The sequence below is a fragment of the Neopsephotus bourkii genome, unplaced genomic scaffold (genome assembly GCF_033783945.1).
Source record: "Neopsephotus bourkii isolate Nb327-2 ecotype Australia unplaced genomic scaffold, CSIRO-AGI_Nbou_v1 NB_1638, whole genome shotgun sequence".
Lineage (NCBI taxonomy): Eukaryota > Metazoa > Chordata > Aves > Psittaciformes > Psittacidae > Neopsephotus > Neopsephotus bourkii.
The window spans coordinates 11,157,442-11,171,820 of record NW_026902113.1 but is presented as its reverse complement, the minus strand read 5'-3'; the positions used below and the strand labels follow the sequence as shown (position 1 = coordinate 11,171,820).

Sequence of the window (14,379 nt, the reverse complement as noted above, 5' to 3'; positions counted from 1 at the left end):
TAATGAGAGATACAGTTGATGAAATTTGTTCTTTGTGAAAACTTACATATATTAACTCAGTGTCTATCTGCTTACAGCTGATTTACCAGAAGTATTTCAAGAATTTCCTTTCACTACCAGGACAGTTTTCATCACAAGAAGATGTACCAAATAGTCCTCCAGCTAACTGCAATTGTGTTCAAAGAAAGTCTTTTGTAATTATGATGAATTTTATTATTGATACCTATCTTCAGAAAAAAATAGTCTCTGAAACTAAACAGATTAATAAAACACTGATTTTTAAAATTCTTATTGAATTAAGTATTGTTAGGAACTCAAACTTTTTTGTTATTGTTTAAATTCAGGTATAGCAAAGAAATAAAAATGAAGAAAACATTGAGAACACTTACTTCAGAAATTCCAAGACTATCAGGTGATTTAACTAGGATACAGTATGTTACCACTAAGGGCTAGGGAAAGTATAAATAGCTGAAAGGAAAGCAGTTATTCACCAAATGCACCCAACAGGTATTCAGAAGTATCTACAAGTAAATAAGCACTATCGCAGTACTATGTTTTGAGTGATTTTTTATGCAGTCCATAGACTCATATGACTGTCAAGAGAACATATTTTAATGTCATTAACTACATCAGCTTATGTGAAGATTGCACTTCAGAAGAGGAGCAAAATATACATCAGGAAGAAGGTTAAATCAAAGCCATCATAATAACCTTTAAGTCTGCTTTTTTAAAAACATTTTACTAGGCTGACAAGCTTTTGATTGCAGCAAATGCACCTCTGTAAGACTTTAAAAGTAATGTTTGTCTAACATGTAATGAAAGGGGATGTATTTCTCTATGTAAAAATTATTCTGGACAATGTTTCCAAATCATTAGCAATAAAATGATTCTTTATGGGCCAAAGATGGGCATATTTTTGTGGTGAGTCTGCTCTTTAAGGTGCATGCTAAATCAGCTAAAGAGAATAAAATACTCTATTGTCTCATGACAGCCAAAGAAAGATTTACTTAAAAATAATGTCACCAAACCCTTATGGATTTACTGCACATGAAATGTAATTAAGGCTAGTACCATTTGATGTAAAGAGTGACTGGCTTGTTCTTAAATCTTTTAAAACATTTTTATATGTTCCTTATTTTGCTGACATTTCTTAGGGGTCTGATTTTCTATTTTAAAATTCAATATATTTTAGGTTAACATAGCTTTTTTTTTGAGATACAACCAACATTGAATATTAATTCAGTGCTCCTTGAAAATTACATAACCATGCAAAAGAAAGAGCCTGTCATATTTCTCAGGAGGCAAGCACTGAGCACAAGTTTTGAGAGTTCAATCTACACTTTAATCATTATCCTCTAGATATGACATAGAAGAGAGCCAAAGGGTCAAAATGGCAAACCATGTTACTAAAACAGATTCTTTTTCATGTGCTATTATTATGCCAGCACACAGAGAAACTTCTGCTGAAATCAGGAAGCAAGTGCTGCAATTGCCTCACAAGGCCCTTCAGTAAAGTGAAAATACTATAAACCCTTAGACATCATAAGATTTGAAGTACATTACTGTGTGTACAACGGATTTTGTTCACTTGAACACTGGACGCTGCTTTAAAGCAGTTTTAACATAACTGATGGTGGCCATCTAAATATAGGAAACAACTAAAGAGTTTTCAAAACAAACAAGCCAGAAAACAAAAACCCAAGCCAGAATAGCAGTTGGAGCCTTCCCTACCTTAACCCCACCTTTCTCCCTACATCCCTCCTAATCTCATTCAAGTCACTCTACAGTAGACATAGACAGCTTCCTTTATTTCCCAAATACAACTTAAAGGTGAGGTAGCATCTTGCCTACGAGAGCATGAGGAAATCAATCTTTACAATCCATAAAATATCAGCGAGCCCAAGAAGAAAACAAGTTGGACAACATGCATATATTACATTAGACTTCCAAATGCAGAATCCATAGCCTTCCTCTGAATCATCAACCCACCCTTTCTGAAGAAAATGACACTTAAAATAAAACATTCAAGAACTAAAATGGTAAGAGTATATTAAGTAATTGTCGTGGTTTAACCCCAGCCAGACAGCTTGTTTACTCACTCCCCCCTTCTTGCCCTCCCCCTATTTATACTTCAGCCATCATTCTCCATACCAAAACATCATTGTTATCAGCTCTGTTCCCAACCCGAAAGTCAAAACACAGCACTGCACCAGCTACCAAGGAGAAAAGTGACTGCTACTGCTGAACCCAGGACAGTAATATACATAGAAATATGTAAGCATGACAATACAGAAGGAAGGCCAGAAAAGCCTTCCTTTAAGAAAGTATCAATTTGACAATTCCTATTAATAAAACAGTGGTCACTAACCCAGATCAATGGGTGGACACACAGTCAATCACCAATTTTATAGCATGGTGGCATATCTTAATATAATTCTCAATAAAACATACAGAACTAATGCCAGTTTCCAATACAAACAGCAGACAAAAAATTACAACACTCCTCTCCTCATGCATTTTCAAACAACAGAAGGTCTTGCTAACAGTATTAAGGGGAAACCAAGCCAATTTTTTTAAGTCAGGAAGGGAAGAGAAGAACTTTGGAACAAGACAGTCTTGCCTTCCCTTCTGCTGTCACTGAACGATACCAGTAAAATACAGAACCAACACAAGCAATTCTGCCACACTTCAGTGTACAGGGTGACACTAGCGGTACCATAAGTGAACAGCAATCATCCTATGCAGATTACAAGCACAAGTTATTACCATGCAGTACACTTTATTCAGAGGTAGAATATTCAAATCTTCACCAAATTAAAATACTGAATGCAGATCATTATAACTCATTTGAATCGAGATACATTCTGTACTCACAATTTTAAGTATCCTCATAAAAAGTAATTAGATTTGGCAAGTGTTTCCCAATTAATGTAGCCAGTCAAAAGAAAAAAAACCAACAACATACTGGATGTTTTATCCCCATGTCTCATGAAAAATTAAATTATTTATTCATATCACTGCTGAAGAACTTTTAAATATTTTCCTTATATATAAACCCCTTCTTTCTTTTGTAAGTTTCAGTATTTTAATTTACATGCCAACATGATATCAAATCAACTTACTTATTTTAGAAAGTGACTTTGCTAGACTGTATGCTGGTCTGAACTCCAGAAATGCTTTGAGTGAGTACCTCAAGACTTCTAACTGCGACAGTATTTTCACTGAAAAAAAACCAAAAACAGTGAATTTGATAGAGAATACTAGCTCTTCTGTTGTAAAATCACAGACTGACAACCTACATTCTTACTTTAAGTAGCTATATAAAGTACTGTTAACCACACTATGTTTGTTAAATTAACACACAGCAACACCACAATGCTTTTACAAAGCAGAGGTAACCTGCTGTCCCACAGAACACATAGAGCTTATTCTAGCCATAGGCATACAGCCATGAAATGGGAGTGTGCCTGATCCTGGGAGGCAGAAAATCCAAAGTATTTTTCTCAACCCTCTGTCCTTCAAAACTGACAGCAGTCAACAAGCATTATTCAGTGATAATACAGGCTACCTCCTTATGAAAACGAAGGAGGAGAGGAAAAACAAAACAATAAAATCACACAAGATATTAATGACAATAGTAGAAATGGATTTTCAGTGGTACTTAAACTAACAGCCCCAGCTCACAAATGGCTTCCAAGTAGAACTACACTATTACACTATAGTTTAGTATTTTGACCTTTGTAATTTCTGTATTGGTTACTTAATTGATAAATACAGATTAATTTTCTTCGGCCTCTTGTGCTTCTGAACATAAACCAGCATAGACATTTAATAATGTTTAGCTAATCTATTTTAATTTCCAGTTCAATTTACCTTTCCAAGGTACCTCTGTAAAGACATGGCCTCCTAAGGCCCCTTTGTTGCCCACTCTGCCTTTTTACACTTCTTTCTTTCCTCATTGCAAGTCACAGGTTTATCTTCAGGCTAAGACAAGTCACCATTCATTTTTGTATAGTCCTGCCAAGCTAAGGTTCAGACATGGCTACGATGGTATGCTGAGCCGAGGTGATGTCAGCAGATCTCTACAAATTCAACTAATGAAGGTGGTGAACCTCTCTTTGTAACTGACAATAAATGGCTCTATAGTGTTATGATCAGCTGTGCCTGTGTGGTTGTTTTTAAAAAAAAAAAAAAGTAAAAAGGTGTCACTATGAAGTAGTAAACCTGAAAATTTAGGTATCAACAGAGGATATTAACCATGCCCTGAAGTATACAACAGCTCTAAACATTTTGAATTTAAAGACCAAGAAGAAACGAAGTGCTTTGTTGAAAGAAGAAGAAGGTGTCTCTGTACAGGGTATCCCTTTGGCAATGCCAGAGTTTCTCCTCACATAGTTTCTGTCCTCTGCTTTCCATGTGGGAATGAACACAATCTGGTGATACCATTGTTTGGATTGTCCTGGCTAGGCATATGTGAATGACTCACTCACTTCCTGATGACAAGACACACAGCCATGTCACACTTCTCTCAGGTTGCAGCTTTCATTTTCAAAGAGTGAGAAAACTGCAAAACAAGCCTATTGCATGCAAGATGCTTCCCTCAGTCTGCACCATTTGAAACAAGAGTCCCCGTGTGTGAACCAACCTATATCCTTGCACTTAGATGCCTTGACATGTCGCTATTCATTACTTTGTTTGTGAAGCTCTTTAAGATAGAATAAAAGGAAAGAAAACAAGATGTACAAGACTTCAGACTAAATTGCAAGCATGTCCTAAAACTAAGACATGGTCATGGTGATATAAAAGACTAAACAGAGATAAGAGGATTAAAAGAAAGTGGAGGAGTCAAAATGATAGAGATTTAAAATATTTATATTAGTAGACAAGTATGCTGAAATAAGGAAATTTGAATTACCACATTGTTAAGAGGGCTTGAGCAGTGATCTGAAAGACTGCAGAGCAAGTATACATATGTATATTACATATTTATAGTATATATAAATATATATATTTAATATCTATCTGTCTCAACTGTTCAAGGTCAAGCTGAATGGGGCTTTGAGCAACTTCACCTAGTGGAAGATGTCCCTGCCCACAGTAGCGAGGTTGGACTATATGATCTTTAAAGGTCCCTTCCAACCCAAACGATTCCATGCTTTTATGACACAGTTGTTTCCATTCTAACCTGCATTTACAGCACAAAGACAATGGTCTCTTGGACTTCAAGCTTACTTTGTTAACCTGTTTTCAAAAGCAAATGTAGTAAAGCTTCTCCCATGTATACTGCTGACCTATCAAATGAAAGTTTACACCCATCTTTCCATCATGCTCCATCAATTGCTTATAGCAAGCAATTTGCATTACCTTTGAGTTAAGTGCCCTTGAGTGTACAGTAACATAGCTGCAGTGGATTTCATAAGCGTAATGGCAGCATTCCAGACACACAAACTACATTAAAGTGCTCATATCTGACGCAGCACAAACTAGCATTAATGCTAGTGTAGTAATTTGGAAGGGTGGAAAGAGAACAGAGAGAAAGAACACGATGATAAATAAATAAACAAACAAATAAATAAATAAATGAAAGTATTACAAAATAAAGGAGAAATCTGTGTGTGCACAATAGAGTAATGGTGTTGGAGATCAAATACAAGGCTATTTGGTTTTGTTTTTTTTTAACAAAAATGTTGACGTATAGGGAAAAGAAGTTGAAAGTTACAGGAGGAAAAAACCACCAAGCACAGGAGTAATTAAGGAGCAGAAAAGGTAGCTAGAAGACAAAAAGCAGCAATTGAAAGAGAATAAGGTACAGAGGGTCTATCCTGCTCAAAATAATGTGCTTTGACAGTCACCAACAGACCACATCACCTCAGGAAGAGCCTGTTCAGGCACTGAGAAGCACAGGAGCCTTGGGCATGTCCAAGTCACCCAACTTCAGATCTGATAAGGCTTTTTGCATTCTCTTAAGCTGGGGAAGTAGAACAGGAAGAAGGAAAATAAAGCTTTACTTCCTAAGGTGTTGAAATATTTCAAATACCTTAACAAAGGTACAGTGGAGGCACTAAAACCCACACAAGAAGTGCTGCCCTGTGTCATCTTTTAACACTGTACTCCCACTCCTTCAACAGTGTTTCAGCTCGTGAGGAGGTACCTATGTAAGTTTAGTTGTCATGAAGGAATATAACATTAATATTTAAATAACACTTTTGAATATACTTCATAGCTCTTCAAAGATCTATTTGACTATTCTATTTTCCCCCTGGAATTTAAAAATCCTCATTTTTATCTGTAAATGGAGATACATAAAAGGATTAAATTCCTCTGATTGCCTCACAAAAATACATCTTCACTTTCAGTAGGGATGAGCTGGTATTGATCCTCCCCCCCCCATAAAACCTTTTAAGTCCTCTTAGCTAAGATGACATGATTGTTTTGCAACAAATCCTTTGTGCTCAGGGTAATCTGTTGCCTATTTTTAGGTATATTTCAAATAATAGTAATAAAAAGAAACAACACCCAGACTTGTTATTAGCTTGACTGAAATCCACTCTTACACCTTGTTCCCACTTCTTAACAACTAGAGAGTTAAACTGAATTATTAACTTCAGACATTACAGGCTCCAGTGCAAGCCAGGAATTCAAAGCATGCATTTAACTATTTAATGATGTTAATTTATGGCTACACACAAAAAAGGTCAGCTATACTGAAGAAGTCTCCCCCCCAAAAAGCAATGAGAGACAGTATCAGAGAAGCAAGAGAGATACACTGCAGCTATTGACTGCATTGCTTATAAGCAGGGTTAAGCAAAATGCAGATTAACGCTGTAGAGAAAAAGAATGGTTTTCTTTAAATCTAAATATTAAAAAAAAAAATCCCACAAGCAAGGAACATGAAATCAGGACTATGAAGAAAGTCTCTCATTTTGTTTCTATCACTTCAACTCTAATGGCTGACAGAATTCAACATAAATGTACTTAATTAAATATATCTGTGAAGACCGCCGTATGTTTTAAAAAAGAATAAATTCCGACTGGAATCAGCTACTGAATCCTTCAAACATTAACAGGTTAAAAGATATTGCACCAACATACTATTAGCATAGCATTTCCTACCTGAAAATATAGAAGGTCTTTTCTTAGAGCGCCTTGGATGTATAGGCTCTACGTTCCTAATATTTCTTTGAAACTTTCCTTTCAAATCATTTTCTAGCAGCATGTCTGGTGGTAGGCTTCTCCATCTTGTTGATTTACAATGAGTCTTACAGGAATTCAGTTTACTCTTAGTCCTAGAGTACAAGTTGCTGTCATCAACTGCCATTATTGAGCACTAGCTGTTAAAGCTACTCCAGCTCAAATCCAACCTGAACAGCCAGAAGCATTTGGACTAATGGTTACAGACCCAAGTAATCTCGGATGTTTTCATGCTCAAGGCGGCACTCATTGGGGAAGTTGAGCAAGTTGATAGGTGTGTGCTGGACAGGTGTAGAGTTACTGCATGGCCCCTCCTTGCACCAGGGAAACAGCACAGGAAAGGGGCACGCTGAAATCACTCCTTTGAATCTTTTCGGGTAAGTAGCAAGTACAACAAACCTGAGCTCAGCAGTACAATCTGCGCAAAGGGGAAAACAGTTTAATATGAGGTACTCTCTAGGGCTAGTGTGGTTTACATTATACCAACAGCACTTCTCCGATCAGTTCATCAATAGTTCATTAACTTGGCAAGCTAAACAAGTGTTGCTAAACCTTAAAAAGAGGAAACAGAGTAATGTAAAAAAAAACCCAACCCAACAAATAAATAAAAGAAAACCCAACAAAAATCCAACCCAGTCCCCAGTCTGGGTATCTGTCTGGGGAAAGGTACAACATGAATGATATGTGCTTGGGTTTTTAATCCTGTCCTTTGGCAATGTCACATTTCAAAGACTGATAAATAGTCCAAAACATCCAAAGCACGAAGGTTTTTATGGCCACAGTATCACTTTGGGGTTTCTTTCCTCAAGAAGCAGTAATGTTCTTTCCTACTGGGGTGAGAATCAAAGATCTTCCAGTTTAACTGACTGTCTCTTTAGGGAACTGCTGACTAACAAAAATAGGTCATTTAAATATGCATATGCCAAAGACAGTCTGTGAATTTTCAAGTTAACTAAAAGCCAAGGCACTGTTCTTGTTTTGTTCCATTTATCCTAGTGAAATATTTTGGGCCTCCCAAGAATATGATCTTATTTTCTCAAATGTTCAGAAAGGACAAATCCTAACATTTTCTATGAACCTGCTAATTTTCTTTCTTGAACCCTACCATAAATGAGATAAAAATGAATTAGTAAATTGAAGAAGTAAAAAAAAATCTTCTAATTACATAGATTTTGCTGTTAAATAACAGTAATTTTTTAATATGGAAAAGTGAATAAGCATGATGGTAATTTAAAGTGAGAGTAACTAATGTTTAAACCATGGATACCTAGGGCAAACTGATTTTAACATTTGAAGATAGAACTTGATTTCTCTGAATCATTTAAAACACTTAAACCATGAATGGTTTAATTAATTTCCTAAAGATAGGGTACACTATATGACTGGTGTAATGATCAAGAGGCTGGCTGCTTCAAATGCAGTTTTTTGCATGAAATCCAGTACAAATTTTATTATTGTTGACAAGAAATAAAAGGTTCATCTACATGCTTTTGGAAGGAAAGAGGGAAAATTATGTAACTTAATATCTATATAGCTTTTTAAGTATTTTATTGTGTTAGAAATGGAGAAGGATGCAAATAGTTTATTCGATTTTTTTCTTCTTCCTCTGGAAATTTGATTGCATTTGGCTGGGAGCTGAAATTATGAATGTAATAATCCAATCTTAAATACATTGGACCAAGAAATCATACCCTACATTCAGAACAAACTGTTGATTTAAAGTGTTTTAAACCAGCAGTAACTGTAGATAGCAAACTGATTATTTCTGGTCTTGCTGAGTATTCAAAGGATTATGAGTTCTGTTTATATGCTGAAATAACCTTTTGAAAATCCCACTGGACTCCAAAATAGGTTAGGTGGTGGGAATTAGGCTATAACCAAAGGGAATTTCATGTGTAAATTGCTTAGGGACTTTTTAGAAATGCCTCTAGTCCCTGGTCTTCATCATTAGAGGCCAAAATACATCTTTCATGTCCTTCAAATCTGTAGAATCTGTGAATATCATCCTTACTCCCCCACCCCCAAGTTAATAATAAAACCCCCAAACAGGTCTGAGAAGCTTCCCTTGCTTCCCCTTCTTTTCCAACTGCATTTGCTTTTTCAGCTGACCGAATCAACACAAAAATACTCAGTCCGTTCCTGACAGACCAACTAAACCAAAGCAAGTGAACCAAAACCTTTACAAAACAACAGAAAGTGCTTAAATCTGAGCAAATATAAATATATTTGAACCATGTGTGAAGGCGATAAAATAAATACCAAATGCAGGAATTGACATTTGAGGAGCTTAAAACTGATACCTGACAGAGATTTAAATAAAACTCCAATGTCTTCAGTAATATTCCTAACCATCAAGCTACAAGATATTCCGGAAACAGCTCTTAACTTTTCCTGCTGAAACTACTCCAACACACATAAATACTTAAATATTCATCAGAAGAGTGACTTGAAAGTGACTGTCCCATATTCTAGCTGAGTGATACAATTGCTGCACTATACAACCTTACCTTCTGAAGCCCAATGAATATTCATGCCAAGTGGAACATTTCCAACAGGAGAAATCGCCGCTGGGATACTCAAAGGTGTGATACTGATCACTTTCAGACGTGGGGAGACCTGCCAAGGGCACATGTCCCTGATCCAGCAGCGGCACACCGGAATCTAAGAACAGTTTACCCCTAAAAGTGGCCTTCAGGTGGAAATACAGAAGACAAATGAAAAATATCTGTCAAGTATCTCATCACTAAATTGCCTTTTGTAGGATCTTCTCTAGAGCACATACTGAAAATTCTTTCAGAGCTAAAAATGAAGACAGAGAAATAATTGTTCCAAAACCTGAAAATCTTAATCTGTTAAAGTAAAGGAATATGCAGCAGTAGAACAGATGATGAGGGTCCTGGTGGTGTCTGAAAGTTGTTGGAGTGAGGTGCCTAAGTGCCATTTTAGTAGCCTAACTCTTCTACTGATTTAGTTTATGTATCTCCTGTTGGTCATTTTCTCATCTTTGAGACATACGTGTAAAAAACTGTAAGTCTACTCCCAAGTGGGATGACTACAGAATAAGTTGCAGGACAATGCAAAGAACAAAACTGGAAATGATGGAGCAAAAGGGACTTAGAAGAGATGATTATTAATTATAACACCAAAGAAATAAAGCAGATGTGCTGAACATTCTGAAAAGATTTTATGATTCAGCACAGGAAGAAAGGAAGAAAGGGCACTCTTAGTAAAAATTTAGATTATTCTCCACTGAATCTGCAGCAACAACATCCCCCTCAGACCTTCTCTTTTCCAATTAGAGGCAGAAGCTTTGCACCTTTATAGATGGAAATAAAACAAGGAAAAAAAAAAAAAGGAAGCATGATGGGTGGAAATAAGCCTTTTAACTTAAATGCAATTAATCACAAGGTTCCTATCATATACACCCAGGAATACAGAAGGATATCTAGTATCAAATGGTTGGAGTACTATGGAAAAGTGCATCACTGAAAATTACAATAGAGACTGAAGAATTAAATATTTCCTGTTTTTTTTTTTTAAGGATATAGCATAGTTTAAGGAATTAAACTTTATTATCAATCCTTTTATCCAAAAGAGTGATTAAAATTATGATTAAGAATTGAGTAAAACACCAAGACTACAACACAATAGGACTAATCAACATGGTTGGTAAAAATGTCATTATCACAGTAGTTTGAGCATAGAAGATAAAAGAGTAATTATTCATGCCAATGGTGTACACAAGAGCCTTCAGAAGAGATTACTACAAGAAAGTAATCATCTTACATTCAGAACTGAATCATGAAAGCACTCAAATGATGAAAAACAAAGCATGGGAATTATAACTTCACTACATTTTCAGGCTGCAAAGGTTTATAAAGCTTCAGGCTTCTCAGGTAGGTTCTGTGTAGTTCGGTACTTTCTCACAATTTGGAAAGGTCAGCATCAGGATTATTCATTATGGTCAAAGGCTAAATCAAAACACCATACCCCTTTCCTCCAGCAGACTATCTAGTTATAGTGTCTGCAGTTTCTATTACTATTTCTTTTTATTAAAGTCTAGTAAATAAAAGCCAGAGGAAATTGATGTTTGATAACTGATTTGTGTTTGGATGATACTGTCTACTGCAGAAATACAGATTTGAAGCTACAAAATTAGTCCAGGTCCAGACTGGACTTTGGTCCAGACCAAAATGGTCCAGGTCACAGAAAATGAAGTTTTTGCACAAGAGGAATGATCATTACCTTTTTGTTTAATAACGCAGCAGTGAATCTTGTTAAATTTCATGTGCAGTAAGGCACGTATTATTATGACTGTATTAGAGCTGTCAATCTCATTTTAGCTGAGGAAATATTTGTGCTTATCAACAGTAGAAGTAAGAAAAGTTTTCCTAGAAAGTGTTCTCAGTGTCAGCCAGTGCAGGCTGGGTCAGAAAACCTCTATTATGGGAGAAAAATAACCAATACCACGATGAATTCCTTGTCTGGTTTGGTAATTTCTATATCAGTGTATATTGATTTACGGGCCTTCCTACCATGCTGTATGTATCAAAGAAGAATGGTACGTACTACCTCCAAGGGAGGATGGAGCGTTTCAGCCATATATGTTGGAGGAACTGCAATGGCAGGAAAGTTTGAGCTTTACTAACATTTTTAAAACCAATCTAACTCAATCAATCAAGCATCATGCTACCTGGTCCATCGATCCTCCTTCCTTGTTGCATTAGCCCCCATTTTGGGAGGCTGCAGAGCAAACAGTGGCAAAAGCCTAGGTTACCTTTAGAGGTGTCGAATGTGCTAAAAGAAATCGAGTTGGTAACAACCAAGTTGAGTATTCCTGGGTAACCACTTGCTCAGAGGAGACTGTTTAACAGCACATACCCATTTAGAAAACATTTTCTTCTTTCTTCCCCGTGAGAATTCATTACCTGGGTCTCATCCCCTACACATAGCTGAACAGTCACAGATCTGCAAACTTATCTGTGCTATGAAGTTTCTACCCTCTTCTGATTTGCTTTTCAAATAAGGAAGTTAAACAATGCAAGAGAAAACAGGGAATCAAAATCTGAGGAAAATAAACACTTCAACCATTACTCTAAAATTATTTGTTTGATTTTCTGGAATAACCTAATTGTCTTAATCCATAGGATGTGAACATCTGACATGTTCTCTGCTTGAATTAACCCATTTCTTCCAGTCTAATGCTATTATAAGAAAAGAGCTTGGATTTGATACAGCCTTAGGATCAAAATATATACCTTTAGTCAAGCATCATTTTTCAGAAGTGCATATAAGAGGAAAAGGTCAACAAACAACCGGTCATGGTCATACTCCCAAAGACAGAAAGGAGAGAATTTTAGGTTCACATTAATTTCTACCCTCGTAGCAAACACTTGACTCATCCAACAGTGCAATTAGGACTTAGCTGCCAGACTACACCTGACCTTAAGGTAAGCTAAATCAAAGTATTAGATGATAGTCATATCCTGCACTACATTTACAGTTTTAATTTGTCATAGGTAACACTGAATTACAGTCACAGAAAGGAGAAATAAGCTTTCAGCCCAGACAAGTCCTCGCCTCCTGCAAACACAGATGAATCGTGAGGAAGAGAATACAACTTTTCCACTGTTGCTTTCTGTGCTGGTATGCTGATTTTAGTAGATGAATATTGACAAGAGATTTGTCTCAGTGTTTCAACTGCACTGTCTTGCAGCTGAAAGAAGAAAAGCACCTTTAATTTGTAGGCATGTTCTTGTCTGCTACCAACAAAGAAAATACATTGTTAAAGCTGTAATCTGCTTCTAAGATAATATTAGTCCCTTACTGTTTGATGCATAATGCACACTTCCCATATTAAGAGAGGAAGCTGACTTATGTCACAGCATTTCATAAGTAGAATAATTCATATGCTAATGTACATTTGTAGTAATTTCACTTCATGCTGATGTTCTCATTACGTGATAGCTGTCAGAGCCTTATCTCCACAAAGACTTAAAAGCCAATCCTTCTCCAACAGAAAAGCAGTGCAAACCCTGGAAACGGGCATTTTCTGGCCTGGTAGAGTATAGAGGCACAGCCAGGCAACAGGGCTCTTTGCATACAGCCTCAGAACTGTCAGAACATGAGGCTTTGCCTGAGCGGCAGCCCAAAGGCTGAGCATCCTCCAGAGATCAAAGGCTGAGGGTGGAACTTGACACAATCTGCACAATAGTAACAAATGCAATTACAAAATCATGCTTGCTATTATTCCACTGCAATCTGTGGCAGTAGGCCTATGCTCTGGATACAGTGGTAAAAGGAAGACCTAGAGGCTATGCAGGGATTTTATTTAATAGGGTGTCATATTAGTCCTGAATAAAACATGGAAGATGGCCTCAGTTTTCCTACTGCATTCTGTGTAGAAAGTGAATACTGCAAGCAAGCTATGGATATGAAGGTTGCAGATTTTAGACACACTTTTCTGTTTAAAACCACTACTAAGTGTTGATTATTTTAAATAAATTAGATTTTGTTAGCACATATCTGTGAGATAATAAAAAAGCATTTCAGCTTCTGTGGAAAAAAGTGTTACATATATAGAAAAAAAAGTTGAAAACTTTTGGAGCTTGAAAGTACTTTTTAGAGAGATTTGTTTTAATGAAAGTTTCCATCAATTACAAAGTTTATTCTATACTTGCTGTTAAGAGAGGCCACTGTCCAAAGTGACCATGGAAATTTAGGAAATCCAGTCATCTTCCTCTCCTTTTTATGAAAACAAAAGGATAATGAAAATTCTGCTTTTCATGGAGGGGCAAATATGCATGTGGCCTTTCAATAACACTGATTTCTAAAAATTCCAACATATTAAAGTTGCATTGATTCAGTGCTGGATGAGATGCCACAGAGACAGACTGGGCTGCTCTGTGGCAGAAATAGTCCCTTTCTCAACACTCTGTATTGCTGGTGATACACGAAATTCTGTTATTGAAGAGGAAACAAGAAAGGCAGCCAAAACTTACCCTTCAGTAAATCTGTCCTATGCAGTGTAATGGAATAGACCTAAATTAGGTTTCATGTGTCTTTCCTACATTGCAAAAAAAAGAAAAATAAATTAAAAAATAATAAATCAAACCTAAACAGAAATGAACAGAAAACACTTTGAAATAAGTGGCAGACTGAAAAGAAAGCAGGAGAGAAAATTCAGCT

At 36.4% G+C, this 14,379-nt stretch overlaps 1 protein-coding gene across 9 annotated transcripts in view; it reads right to left on the bottom strand.

Annotated features, from left to right (window-relative positions):
- Positions 1-14,379, bottom strand: part of FRY (FRY microtubule binding protein) — a 228,441-nt gene that overhangs the window by 174,588 nt on the left and 39,474 nt on the right. For 2 of the 9 annotated variants that reach the window (XM_061374523.1, XM_061374522.1), the window contains exon 3: positions 3,123-3,221. The exons of 1 other annotated variant lie outside the window; for it this stretch is intronic. Coding sequence is in view for 6 of the 8 variants with exons in the window: in XM_061374526.1 (XP_061230510.1) it covers positions 3,123-3,221; positions 7,114-7,318 (304 nt within the window). In the remaining 2 variants the exon portion in view is untranslated. Of the gene's footprint in view, positions 1-3,122; positions 3,222-7,113; positions 7,400-9,698; positions 9,838-14,379 lie in introns of those variants that run through there. 6 more of the 9 variants (XM_061374516.1, XM_061374526.1, XM_061374515.1 and 3 more) reach the window with 6 other exon arrangements.